The sequence below is a fragment of the Pseudorca crassidens genome, chromosome 15 (genome assembly GCF_039906515.1).
Source record: "Pseudorca crassidens isolate mPseCra1 chromosome 15, mPseCra1.hap1, whole genome shotgun sequence".
NCBI lineage: Eukaryota > Metazoa > Chordata > Mammalia > Artiodactyla > Delphinidae > Pseudorca > Pseudorca crassidens.
In genome coordinates, this window is record NC_090310.1 from 41493211 (window position 1) to 41507403 (window position 14193).

The 14193-nt window shown below is 50.1% G+C and overlaps 1 protein-coding gene and 1 long non-coding RNA gene across 14 annotated transcripts in view; one reads left to right on the forward strand and one right to left on the reverse strand.

Annotated features, from left to right (window-relative positions):
- Nucleotides 1-14193, forward strand: part of RIN2 (Ras and Rab interactor 2) — a 225527-nt gene that overhangs the window by 148992 nt on the left and 62342 nt on the right. For 8 of the 13 annotated variants that reach the window (XM_067707365.1, XM_067707364.1, XM_067707356.1 and 5 more), the window contains one exon: nucleotides 8396-8496. The exons of 4 other annotated variants lie outside the window; for them this stretch is intronic. In XM_067707365.1, the coding sequence (XP_067563466.1) occupies nucleotides 8396-8496 (101 nt within the window). Of the gene's footprint in view, nucleotides 1-8395; nucleotides 8497-8763; nucleotides 8897-14193 lie in introns of those variants that run through there. One more of the 13 variants, XM_067707360.1, reaches the window with a different exon arrangement.
- On the reverse strand, nucleotides 1558-10630 carry LOC137207466 (uncharacterized). The gene is made up of 3 exons (XR_010935100.1): nucleotides 10415-10630; nucleotides 7422-7465; nucleotides 1558-3968 (listed from the first exon to the last, which is right to left on the reverse strand). It is a non-coding gene; the product is annotated as an uncharacterized lncRNA (long non-coding RNA).

The following is a 14193-nucleotide window of genomic DNA, read 5'->3' on the forward strand; positions in this document are numbered from 1 at the left end:
GGCCCAGCAAACCTTTGTTTCCCAAACATCTGCTGTTCCATCTCATGTGAACTGCCTTCCTCCCCTTTGAAACCCCAAACCACTATCCCAACATCCTCTTTTGTCTTGAGCTGAAGGTGGTATATAAAGGTTTTGGCCATTTGGCCAGTTACTCAGTTCTCCTGGGTCTCTCCCATGTGTACATGTTATTAAACTTCTGTTTGATTTTCTGCTGTGAATCTGTCTCCTTTTAATTTATTTAATTTATTTTAGTTCTTAACTCTTAGACCAGCCAGAAGAACCTAGAAGGGTAGAGGAAAGTTTATTCCTCCCTGACGCATCTAATCTGGGCAAAGCACATTAAGACAATAAAAAGCCACTTGTACTCATCAGATTAGCCAAAGCTTAGAAGTCTGATACCAGCAAACACTAAGTGAGGTGGATGTTTTCAAAGAAGGTGGAGGCACTGTAGCTGGACACGGACCCGGGGAGAGCCACGTGGTACCACCTCAACCTATCACGTGCCTAGAACCTGGCATTTTCTCTGAGGTTTCACACAATACACAGGGCTGTTCATTATGGTAAGGATTGTGACAGCAACGTATTGGAAACGACCTAAGCGTCTATCAAGATAGAATGGATAGGACTCCCCTGGTGGCGCAATGGTTAAGAATCTGCCCGCCAATGCAGGGGACACGGGTTCAATCCCTGGTCTGGGGAGATCCCACATGCCACGGAGCAACTAAGCCCATACGCCACAACTACTGAGCCTACACTCTAGAGCCCGTGAGCCACAACTACTGAGCCCGTGAGCCACAACTACTGAGCCCACACGCCACAACTACTGAGGCTTCACTCTAGAGCCCATGCTCCACAAGAGAAGCCACCGCCCCGAGAAGGCTGTGCGGAGCAACGAAGACCAACGCAGCCAAAAAAAAAAAAAAAGATAGAATGGATACATGGTATATTCCTCCTGCATGGTTTATCCCTCTGGTGGAAAACCACTCCCACTTAAAATGAATGAACCAAGGTTTCGTGTATCAACATGGATAAATCCTACAAGATTTCCTTGGGTGAAATGAGTGTAGACAAGGTATAGGACAATACGTCAGTAGGATTCCATCTGGTAGAAAAAGCACACAGTGATAACATTCAAGAGCGATACGTACAAAACTGATCGTTGTGGTTCCTTCTGAGTAGGTGGGATTATAGGTGTTAGTCCAGGGAGGTTAGTTTTGTTTGTTTGTGGCTGCGCCATGCGACATGCAGGATCTTAGTTCCCCGGCCAGGGATCGAACCCATGCCCCCTGCATTGGGAGCGTGGAGTCTTAACCACTGGACTGCCAGGGAAGTCCTGAGGGAGATTAGTTTTAATTATGTGGACTGAAAAAAATGCACAACCTAAAAGTTGAGAATTATATTTTATTCGGTGGACATCCTGAGGCGATAACTCTGAGGGACTGTTCCAGAGAGGTCAGGGAGGAGCCAGATATATAGGAGTTTTTACAAAAAAGAACAAGTAGTCTGAACATCAAAAGATTACTGTTCATTAAAGAAAAAACAGACATCGCAAATTAATGAATTTAGCACTTCCCTCTGGGAAAGATGCAAGAGTCTGGGCTCATTGACATCATTCCTCGGTATGCACCGTAGCTATCTAGGGACACTATCCTGTTTTGAGTCCCCTCAGGGTGCAGAGTCAGGGAACTGCAGTGGCTGCTGGCCTGATGGTCCTGACATCCTTTGTTTACTGATACGACAGGCAACGCTCTTCATCTACAACTACAATAATCTGTGTTTTTCATGGGAATGTATTATGTTTGTAATTTTAATTAAATTTCAAAAATGTAAATGCAAACACTCTTGGGAGACGTGACACACACAGAGTAAAAGCAAAACAAAGAAAAGGGCAAGTTTCCGAGATGCTCCAACATTATTCCCCAGACACTCCTCTGCAGGTGAAGGGAAGCAGCTTTCCTTACTTCTTTGTTTCCATGGTGACGGTTCCTGGGGGCAAAGATCATTTGAAAGTTTGTAGGAAGTCCATTATTTTCCAGACTGCTTCAGAAAAACTCCAGCATGGGGTGTGTCCGCAACACCGGGAGCCTTCTCCAGCTCAGCAGAAGCAGACAGGAAAGGCAGTTGTCAGGGTCAGTGGTTGTTCGTGACCTGGAGCTGGGTCTAATCCCACAAAGCTGATAGGATTGTAAAGGCCAATCACACCCCAAGGCCAAGTTGAGGCACTTGGGGAATAGAAATTCCGTGGCTAAGGGCCAAGCACTTGACTTTTCCCACACCCTAGGTTTCAAGTCTTCATCTTTCAGTGGTACATCCTTTTCAGAACCACGGGTAACATTCCTGAGTTGGTCCTGGAATTCCAAGAGCACTGTATCAGAACTTGCTCTATAAGTACTTTCTCGTTTTATTTTTACTTGACCTTCAAGAGAATTTTTCTCCTTTTATCTAACCCTGAAAGAAAGAAAACAAGGTTTGGAGTCCCTCCCTTTTCCCTCCCTCCAGCCTGCCCTGCAAGCAGGGGTGGCAGACAGCAGCTTCTCTCCCGGTCGGTGGTGGAAATTGACATCTAGTGGGCAGATCTTGAGATGAGAGACTTCTGGGCAGACAGGCAGAAGGAGGGTTGGAGTCTGCGAACACTGGTCTTTTGTAGATCCTGTCGGCTGCTGGGGATGAAATGGCCTCTTTGCAGGCTGGGAGGTGTGTGAGTCCGTTTTAAGTGTCAGCTTTATCAGCTCTCTGCTTCCTAGCAGGTCACCATTGATATAAAGAGAGGATTTGACTAGGAAGAGAATGCGAGAGCATTTAGGGGCATGCTGCAGAATGTTTTAATGTCATCATCCTATTTAAACATCCAACTCTCTCCCCCAAATCATCCAAGGTCCAGGGATGAGTGGGCCCAGATGGGTTCAGGACCCAGCTGACAGGAGGCCGAGGTGGGATTTGAAGGCAGGTCTTTCCGAGCCCAAGCTGGGGCGCTCACCACCCCTCCTTGCTGCCAGACCACCCGGGAGTGGCTGGAAGCTGGCTGCCTCCACACTGTGCCCGCCTGCTGCTGGAAGTGTGGCCCCGAAGGTGAGGTTCCCGCCGACTGGGACGTTACCCAGAATGATTACAGATTGGTCCACATCAGTGTAGACTCCTGTGCCAGGCTAGAGCCCGGCAGGTCCCGCCTTGTCCAGGGTGTGAGTCCTGGGTGTGATGTCGGGAAAGAACCTGGGACTTCCCGAATTCTTCTCCTGCCCTTGGCCTGGCTGCCGGGAGAGTGTGAAAATCGCCTAGGTGAGCACTTCCTGTGCTTTGTTTTGGGGCCCCGGGGTGCTGGCTTTCTGAGCAGAATGAGGGAGGGACCCAGAGACCCAACCCCTGGCTTGGTACCCCTGTGGCGGCTGCAGAAGGGCTCGTCCTGCTGGTACGTCCAACACACCAGCCCCGTCTCCCCAAGGGGCGTGGCGGACACAGGCAGTGCCCTGGCTCTATCAAGGCGGGCTCTGCCGTGCCCTGACTGTGTCACTGCCTGTGGAGCTTTCTGGAGAGACGGATCACACCTGCTGTGTTTTGGTGCAAGAACTACTGTCTCACCAGCTCAGTGCCCTGAAACCTGATGGCCCATCTCTGGAGAAGATTCACTGAAGAACAGCCCTTTGGCTCTGTTGCCTCCTTCCCAGGTGTCCACGGCATGTCCTGGGCGGCCAATCAGGGTTGTGGACAGAAGCGCTGGCTTCCCAGCTTGGCACGTGCTTAGGCAGCCCCTTCCCCCTTGAAGGAATTCTCGACAGGGACCAGGATGTGTTGGGGTTTCGGGTTGTGTAAGTGGGTTTGGAGAAATTTTGATGAGGCAGCACTGACTTGGATAAAGCGTATACATTGAAACCACTGTTGGCTTTAACATGGGAAAAGGCTAAAACTTAGGTTCAAACTGGTCCCCTTTGGTGGGTGGTAAGTTATCTCTGTTTGCCCTCAAGGCCTCAAATCTGGAAGAACATGAGAGCACAGGGTTGAGGTCAAACATCTGCAGGAATTAAAACCAATCACACACACACACAGACGTGTATCTGGGGACAACGTGGGGAATAGCTCAAATCCCATCAGTGACATCTGGGCCGACCTCAGGGGGTGGCAGAGATTTCAGGATGACTCTTACTTTTGGAGGGGCCTGGCTGGCATATAAACAGGTCACTCAGAGGCAGGCCTGGCTCTGGACCCCTAGCCTCTGCTCCATTTGTCGGGTAAATCTGTGCCGTCAGGTGGATGAGTTGGGGTCGAAAGGGATGGAGGGGCTGAAAAAGCCCTCATCCGGCCTGAAGAGTCCCATAGCCATCCAGCCAGGGGCAACCTCTGTCATCACCCACCTTTGTGTCTTGGGAGCACTACGCCTCCCTCTGCCTTACAGATAAGCAGTATTACCTGTGATTTGCCATCCAAGTGCGGCTGAGTGGCAACCACAGTTTGTAGTGTGTGTTTGGGAAAAAACAGGCTGGCCGGAGCGGGCCAGCTGCTTTTCCTGGGGAAAGCCATTTGGGATTTTGACATTCAGATCACAGTTGTGGCCGTGAAGGGGACTGAGGGCGGAGAGGCTGAATGTGCTGCAGTGGGACTCTTTCCTCCGAGGTTTGCCGGAGGCCGAGGCTTGCCCGAGCCCGAGGCTGGGCCTCCCCAGGGCAGACCTGTCTGTCCTGTGTGTCCCTCATGGGCTGTGTGTGGCGCTCCTGTCCAGGACCCCAGCCACGGCCTAGAATGGGAGGGGGGACCTACCAAGCTCACCCCACTCTTCCCACCGTTTTAGTTCGTCCTTTTTCCATTTTCATACACATCCACCCTTTTTCTTATTTTCCTAATAATTTTGATGATGAAGTCGTTTAAACATACAGAAGATCACACATGATACTAAAACACACATCACTAGCTCCGTCAAATCTCATCATTTTGTCATTTTGCTTTCAGAAATGAAAAGTTGCCGGAGGTTGAGCCCCTCTACCTGTGCTCACCTCCATCCACTTCTCTTCCTGAGGTTTAGGAAGATAACCCTGTACTGCATCTTGCAGTTGTCTTTATTTATGTGTACATCTACAAACCCTCAATAGTACAGTTTTGCCTAGTTTTAAACCTCATGTACTGAATGTAATCCTTTTCAACCTTTTTTGTTTTCGCTTTTATGAAAACTTGTTTGAGCTTTTGCGTCTATATATGTGTTGATCCATATAATCTGGTTCGTTAATTTTAACTGCCACGTAGTATTCTATCCCTCCGTTTATCCATTCTCCAATTGATGGACATCTAGGTGCTTATAATCTGGTTTTCTTACAGATGGCGGTACAGCCAATATTCTTTTCAAGGTCTCCCTGTACCCATGTGCACGAATTTCTCTCGTACGTAGTACGTATGCAGGTCTGTGTATCTCCAGCTCTACAAGAAACTGCACGTCACTCTCCAAAGTGCTCGCCAAACGCTCCTCCAGCAACACGTGGGTGTTTGTTTTCCCACGTCCTCGAGTGTTTGGCATTGTCAGACTCTTTAATCTGTGCCACTGGACTGTGTGTAAAAGGTCTCCTGGTCTTCTCTCCCAAGGCCCCAGTGCTTCCAGAAGCTCCACCTACAGCCTGCACCCCAGTCACACACGAAGGGGATGGATTTGGCTGGTCTCCTGTCCCCTGACCTCTAAGTATTGGGAGTGCACAGAGCTGTTTGCTGGGGCTCCTTCTCTAACTTCCCCACCCCCTTAGGTAATCTCTCCTTGTCACAGGACTTTGAAACAGTAACACCTATTCCAGTGACTTCCAAACGTACAGGTTGTTCCACCCTTCATATCAAAAGCCACTTAATACATTTAATTGATGGCCGATAAGCAACTCAGTTAAAACTTAACCTGGGGCTTCCCTGGTGGCGCGGTAGGTGAGAGTCCGCCTGCCGATGCGGGGGACGCGGGTTCGTGCCCCGGTCCGGGAGGATCCCACATGCCGCGGAGCGGCTGGGCCCGTGAGCCATGGCCACTGAGCCTGCGCATCCGGAGCCTGCGCGTCTGGAGCCTGTGCTCCGCAACGGGAGAGGCCACAACAGTAAGAGGCCCGTGTACCGCAAAAAAAAAACCAAAAAAACAAAAAAACCTTAACCTGCGCAGTGTCCAGCTTGATTTCCTCCTCAAATCTAATCCTTCCCCATATTTTCCCATCTCAGTCAAGGGCACTGTCATCTCTCTAATTGCTCAAGCCAACAACTTAGGAGTTGTCCTTGATTCTTCTCTTTCCCCACTGCCACGTTCAGCCCATCAACGTACATTAATTTCCGTGTCCAGTTGTTCCTGGATTTCCCCCCTTCTTTCTAATTCCTCTGCTACCACTTTGACCAAAGCCACCATCACCTCTTGGCTGGACCATTGCAGTTGCCTCCTAACTAGTTTTGCTGCTTCTCCTTACAAACCGTCTCTAACCCACGGTCAAGGGGTTCTTTTTAGAACATAAAACGGGTAAAATGCCATTCCCCCACTAAAGCTCTCCAATGGTTCTCAGTGGAAAACTCAAATCCGAGGGTACCATGATGTAGAAGGCGGACAAGGTCTGGTCGCAGGCAGACTGCACCCTTCCATATGCCTCCCTAACCTCTGGGACTCTGTGTGGATGGCTCTTCCCTTGATCTTTCATGGCTCCCTTGTCATTCAGGGCTCCATCACTTCCCGGAAGACCTGTCCTGACCACCCCGCCATAGCTAGGGTGGCCCTTTAGCTGCTCCCTGCAGCATCACTTGACTCTCTTTTCATTCTGGAACGTCTCAGTGCTCAGTGCTCTGGTCTGTGTCCCACCAGAATATCATCTCCGTGAGGACTGTCAACCCTACTCTACACTTGCAGTGCATGGCAGGAAGTGGGTAGCCATAAAGTTATGAATGAATGAATGAATAGATGGACGTCAACATTTTGGAACAGTCTCTAGGCTCAAAATGAAATTGCTCCCAGAGTCTGGGTGGGATGAAAGCTGCTTGAGGCAAGACGACACCTGTCCTTAGCCAAAACAGTGATTCTCAAGCGTTTTATAAACCCCAGGACCCCTTCACACTGTTAAAAATTATGAAGGGCCCTACAAACTGCTTGTGTTCATGTGTATTATATCTATAGATACCTGCTGTACCGTAAGTCCCCTACATACGAACCTTCAAGTTGCGAACTTTCAAAGATGCAAACGTGCGTTCGCACGTCCAGTCACATACGTTAGTTCACGTGTCTGGCGTACACTGTCACGTGCATGCATCCTCTAGAAGTGGTTGTGCTTTTGTGTACTTTACTGTACAGTACTGTATAGAGTACAGTAGTACAGTATCTTTATTTCAAGCCCAGGATGTCCGGAAGCAAGCGTAAAAGCAGCGGTATATAGCCAATTGTGTTAGTTGGGTACCTAGGCTAACTTTGTTGGACTTAGCGAACAAATTGGACTTACCAACACGCTCTCGGAATGGAACTCATTCGTATGTAGCGGACTTGCTGTATTACGAAATAAATGAAGAAAAAATTTTAAATATGTATTTTAAAACAGTAATTGATTACATGTTGACATAAGTAACATTTATGTGAAATAATTAACTACATTTTAAAAAAATGGATGAGCAGTGACACTTTGAGAGCCTCTGTTCCACACACGCAGAGCCGGGTTAGCACCAGTGAAGATGCTTTTGAATGAGTAGTTGGGGGTGCTCAAGAATTCACACCAAACTTCAGGGTCAGATGTAGCCTCTTCCAGGCATGTGGGCGGGGAATGTGAGCCCACACAAGTCTTTTCCAAGAAGAGGACACATTTACCCATCTCTTCCCCCTGTGGCTCCCTGACTGCCCACACACCTGCTCCCAGCCCCACACAACCCTCTCTCTTCCCTTTCCCCTAACAATCTTCTCATCAAAAAAAAAAAAAAAAAAAGAAAGAAAAAAAAGAAAGAAAGAAAGCAAAGAATAAGACGAGAAATAAATTAAAGTCATTGGAAATTGATTTGCCAAGTGTATATATCTTTGAAATAGGCTTCTTTCTGTAACCAGAATAAGGATGGTATACATTTTAACCCAGGGCATCCTTTAGGAGTTTTCACTTTGGCAATAGGAATTTTGAGGCCTGCCTGGTTTTGCCAAGATTTACTTATTCCTCTTTGTAGTCATGTTGAGAAGCCAAACTGGGTGTCAATATTTTTTTCTTAGGGTGATACCGAAACCTAAGTTCTTCCTGTTTCTAAGAAGCTGCTCCCTCCCTCTCTATTTTTTGCCCCCCCCCCCCCCGCAGCTGGGTAAAGGAAATTCACAAAGCCAGGATTTAAAAAAAAAAAAAAAGTGGTCATCTCTGTGCTCCTATTGCAGCGGCTGGAGCTGCCCAGCTCTGCACACGCCTCTTCCACTTCCTGACGTCACACTATTTTTGTCTTTGAATAGCTCATTGACACAATCGCCTCGGAGATTGGAGAACTGAAACAGGAGATGGTGCAGACAGATGTCAGCCTGGAAAATGGCCTGGGACCCACAGAAGCCCACAGGTGACCGAGGCGATTAGGCGTCGGGCGCGTGATGGGGGCGACGTGAGCCTGTTAGCCACGAGGACTGCCGTTCTGGTCACCCCTCAGGTTTGGGAGCTGGGGGTGCGGTAGCCGCTCCAGAAGAAGCTCTCTGTAGGAGGTGGGCGTGGCCTAGGAACCAGTTGTCCGGGTTCCCGTTAATCCCCGTGAAGGCACTTGAATTTTACACCTTCTCCATTCCTCCTGGCATCAGAACCTGGAAAGCTAAAGTTCTGTCTGTCACATCCACCTACTCACAGTGATGGAAACAGTAACGCAGTGGGATCCTCCGTGTGCAAAGTAGAATTCAGTGTAGCCCGTGTCAGTCTCCAGAAGGTTTAAAGGGAGCACTAAAGAGGATGGACTCGTTTTGCATTCTCAGGTCAGAAAACACCCCAGCCCCTTCCGTGGCCCTTAGCCTGAAATGCGATCCAGCCCAGCGTGTTGGAGATCGGATGTGGTTGTGAGTGATTAAGGAAGGCACTGGTTAGATGTGTTACAATGTGTTCACATTGCACGTGGTCTAGGTAGGTAGTTAGGGACTGGCTTTTTCTGCAGAATGGGGGTGCAGAGGTCGGGGTGGGGGGCAGGCGGAGGAGATTCCCCCAAACCTCTTCCAGCTCTTGGAGGCTCTAGTTCATTTCTAGCAAGGACAGCAGAGTATAAGCAGTACAGAAACGGCATGGACACTTGCTGCCCCGGAGGCCAGATTCATTGTCAGCTTCCCCCTTTTCTCGGGAAATGGAGTCGGGGTTGCCTGCTGGGTGCAGGGCAAGGGTGAGATCTGCAGAGTTGGTTTTGCTTGCAAGTCATGAGACGGGCAGGAGGGGTCCTGCAGAGGCAGACGAACCAGGTTCTGGTTATCCAGGCAAGTTTCAAACCAGCCAGACTTGTTCCTGCCCTGGAGGAGGGGAGAGCTGGCAGTCCCCGCGAGGCACCCTGCAGCTGGGAGATGGTACTTCCACACCCTGCGTCTCTGGAGAATTTCCCCCTTAGCCGTGGAAAATTCTCGTGCCTTCCATTTCCTCTCCTTCCTACAAAAACGACGGAGGTAGACCAGGTGGTCCTCGCCGTGGTATTGTGTGATTCCCCTTGATCTCGGTGTGAACAGCTTTGGTGGTTTCATTTTTTTCCCCATAAACTAGACAAATGCACAAGGATCTTTGATTAGAGATTTTCTGCTCCATGTTCAGAGTAGTTCCAAACTCTGTGGAACTTTTAGCCAGAGGATCTCTCTTTACCCTTAACATCTCCTTTAAGCTTTTCAAATTTAAGAGTGACTGTAAGCATTCCACCATACCTTTTTTTTCCCAGGTTAATGTCAGTTATTCTTGAATGCTCTGTTGGTTAACACAGAATTTATGAATTGTTTTTTTTTTTTTAAATGGGAATCAGAAAAGTCAAGATTGTCTTTATTTAACGATGTATATGGTGTTTACCACGTGCCAGCCACTGTTGTAAGTGCCTTACAGCTGCCAACTCATTGAATCTCCTAATGACCCTATAAAGGAAAGCTCCGTCATGACCCTCGTTCTGCTGGTGTGGGACCCACGTGACATGGAAAAAAAGCCAGCCTGAGGAGGCTGTGGCTCCTGTGCTGGGGTCTCTCATTGATTGTTCGGAAGCGTGGAACAGTGACTTTGTTTTAACCCCTCCACTTTGCCCAGCAGAGAAGTCAGGAGAGCCAGATGACGGGGGCAGGGTATGATGAGGAACACTCTGAGTTGCTTCCAAAGTGAAGGCAGAGCAGAGATGTGGTCACAGGGAAACAGCAGGTCAGCCTGGCACCGAGCAGCCCAAAGGGCAGACGAGAGGGAAGGAGAAGGAGTAGGGGTAGCAGAGTCGTCTCAAGTGAGACCCCGGGAGAGAGAAGAAGCAATTCCCCGCCCATCCCCCATACCTGGGCTGGGCATGTTCTGGGGGCCGCAGGGAGGCATCACAGTCGTCTTCGTGGCATTGTCCTCGGTGGGGGTGCCTGTGAGCTGTGATCTAACCTTACCTGCCCCAGACACAGTCATCAGGAAGTGTCTGGGCTTCCTTAGCTTGTGGAATCCGAGGTTAAGTGCCAAGCTGGCGCCCTAGGTTAGGTTGCCGTTCCCCAACCTGCGGTGGCTTTTGGTTGTTCACCCGTGGTTAATATTGAGATGAGCTGGAGATCTTTAAACCTTTCCTGGTGTCATGAACCCCTTCTCAGGGTATTTTAAATGCATGGTATAAAATATGTAGGCTGACAGGGGAAAGAGTTGTATCGGGATACAAGGAGCAGAATTTTAACATGTGTGATTTCACAGCACAGGTACTTCTTTACTGACACGTTAAAAAGCCAGGTGAGGCTGTGGGTCTAGGAACTGCTGTCATCTGGAAGCAGAGATGAGCACACAGGGTACTTCTGCACCGACGGTGAGAGCACCTAGGGCTGCTGCTGGTGACAGAGTCTCAGGGGCTGAGAGAACTACTGGGATTTGTTGCCTGCATTCGAAATGGGAGGAAAGTAATTTCAGAACCAGTTTAGTGAAAGCAAAGCTGTCCCTTTCTTCCATCCAGTGGTCAGCTTCCACCTCCTGTCCCCTGCAGGGACACCTGTGGGCTTTGGGGACACCATGCTCCCTGGTTTCCTCTCACCTCGCCTGCCACCGCCTCTAGTGTCCCGGCTGGTTCCTCCTGGTCTCCCTGCCCTCCTGACCCTGGAGTACCCAGAGGCCTCTGCACTGTCCCCTTGTCTCTCTGAGGAAGTGCCTTAGTGTCCACATCAGTAAGATGGGGATAATAGCGGAGCTTTACCTCCAAGTTGTCAGGACGATTGAGTCAATAGCTGTAAAGGACTTATTGTTAGCACAGTGTTGGCACGTGGTAAGTACAATATGTTGTCTACAGAGAGATCTCTAGAGTAACTTTGTGTGCGATCTCATCCAGGCTTGTGGCTTTGATCCTATCTATATGTTGGTGATTCCCAACTTGTATCTATCCCTACGTTGGTCCTCTCTTGGAATCCAGATGTTTGCATCCAGTTGCCCACTCAGCCTGACCTTCGGCATCTCAAACTTACAAAGACCGAGACTGAGCCCTCGGTTTCCCTTCACAAACCTGCTTCTTCCCTGGTCTTCCCCATCCCAGTAACCTGCCTCCAGGTGTTTGGGCCTTGCATCAACCCTGATGCCTCTTCTCTCATAATCGCCTTCCCCTTCCCTCCAGATCCTTGCAGCTCTACCCGTAAGATAGACCCAGGGTCGGACCACCCCTCACCACCACTGCAGTAGACCCCTGCCTGGTGCCTCTGCTTCATCATCACCGACCCACCTTCTCTGGGCTGTTATCTAAGCAGCAGAGAGGATGCTCTGACTTTAGTTCCTCTGAATCCAAGTCATGGCACTCCCGTTCAAAGCCCTTTAGTAGTTTTCCATTTAAAACCAAAATCCTTCAGCCCTATGGGATCTGATCCCTCCCCGTCCTCGCTGGCTCTTCTTACAGTGTCTTCCCCTCTATCTGTCTGCTCCAGCACCCCGGCTCCTGGCCAAGCAGGCTCCTCCCATCCGGCCTTTGTACCTACTGTTCCCTCTGCCTGGAATGCCTCTCCTCCAGGAAGCAATCACCCACGGACCTTCCCTTCTTCTGTCCCCTTAGCTGGCTTTATCTTTTTTTTTTTAATAAATTTATTTATTTAATTTATTTATTTTTGGCTGTGTTGGGTCTTCGTTGCTGTGCGTGGGCTTTCTCTAGTTGCGGTGAGCGGGGGCTACTCTTCGTTGCAGAGCACGGGCTTCTCGTTGCAGTGGCTTCTCTTGTTGCAGAGCATGGGCTCTAGGCACGTGGGCTTCAGTAGTTGTGGCACGCGGGCTCAGTAGTTGTGACTCATGGGCTCTAGAGCACAGGCTCAGTAGTTGTGGTGCATGGGCTTAGTTGCTCCACGGCATGTGAGATCTTCCCAGACCGGGGCTCAAACCCATGTCCCCTGCATTGGCAGGTGGATTCTCAACCACTGCGCCACCAGGGAAGCCCCTGGCTTTATCTTAATTTGTAGAACTTGTACAGACCTGACATAGATTCACTTGCCTAATCATGTGTCTTCTGACTCCCAGCACTAGAAAGTAAGCTCTGTGAGAGCAGGGATTTGGTCTCTGTTCAGTGCTGTGTTTTCAGTGCCCAGAATGGTGTCTGGCATGTGGCATACACTCAGTAAATGTTTGGTGAATGGACAAATGACAGATGCCAGCCCCTTGGAGATTCTAAAAGTATTCAAGCACCAGAAGCCTCTTGCAGAAACAAGACGTCACGCTCGTAAAGCCATTAGGGGATCCCAGCTAGTGCGTAAAAAATAAAAAGGGCCTTCCCTGGTGGCGCACTGGTTGAGAGTCCGCCTGCCGATGCAGGGGACGCGGGTTCGTGCCCCGGTCTGGGAAGATCCCACATGCCGCAGAGCGGCTGGGTCCGTGAGCCATGGCCGCTGAGCCTGCGCGTCCGGAGCCTGTGCTCCACAACGGGAGAGGCCACTACAGTGAGAGGCCCGCGTACCGCAAAAAAAAAAAAAAAAGTTGAAGATGTGTGATAGGCCTTAAGCTTCCTCCCTAGCAAAGCGGAGGGAGGGCCCAGAACCCCTTCCCGCTATGTTCCAGCCATGCTTCCTCCATCAGTTCTGAGTTACAGGCTGTTGTAATGTTTACCAATAAAGGAGCAGCTGATTAGCTCCACCCCAGGCCCTCTGCTGGTGGTTTACTGAAGAGAAGCTGGGAAGCCCGGAGGAGGCTGACGGGTTTCTTGTCGATGCTCTCTCCAAATGCTGCAGCTTGTTCCCTCTTTCTCCCCACCCCTTTCCCCCAAAGACTAGAGTCTGGGAAAATAAAGGCTTTTTACTTTCCCCTCCTTCCCCCGCGATTTCCCAATCCCTTTGCAGTTGGGGGAAGGGTGTCTCTGGGCAGGCACGTCATCAGTGCTCCCCCCGCATCCCCACCTGGACTCATCACCTCTGGACTGAGGCCCATCTCCAAAGACCCCTTTGTCCTCATGTAGAAAGAGGGATCCAGCAAAACGACTTCACTAAAAGAGGCTCCGGCTGGGTGTGCAGGCCCCCTGGGGATCCCGGCTGGACCAGGTCATGATGGCTGTCACTGCCCCTCTGTACCGTCTTATCCTCCTTTACCCCCCTCATTCCTGCTGTCGCCTCACTGGGACACTCCAGCCTAAGTGGATGGCTGGGGGTGCCCAGGCTCCTGAAACTCCACCCCCATCACTCCACCCCCCAGTTCAGACACACAGAATTCAAAACTCCCTTGGCCAGCCCTGCCCAATGCCACGGGGTAGCAGGCGTTCCCCACCACTGGCCACTTCTGGAAGGGTCTGTGTCCCTGGGGAAGTTGCAAGCTTCTTAGCAGCTGTGCAACAGCATTGATAGCAAAACCACAAGACACTCAGACTGCCCGCCCCTGGTACAGCCCTTCACTTCTTCACTTGGCTAGAGGTTGGAACACGAGATTGGAAGAGGAGAGTGGTGCCTTACAGTCTGGGGAAGAGGCACAGCCAGGACCTGTTAGCTGCCCTGTGGCTTCTGAATGAAACCCTCTCGCATTTAGTGCTGCATTTCAGAAAGTCCCACCAGAGTAAAACAAGATGAAGAAAAAGCACACACATCAGTTCGCAGTTTGATGAGTTGTCACAAAGTAAACACAGCACAGCACCTAGATCAAG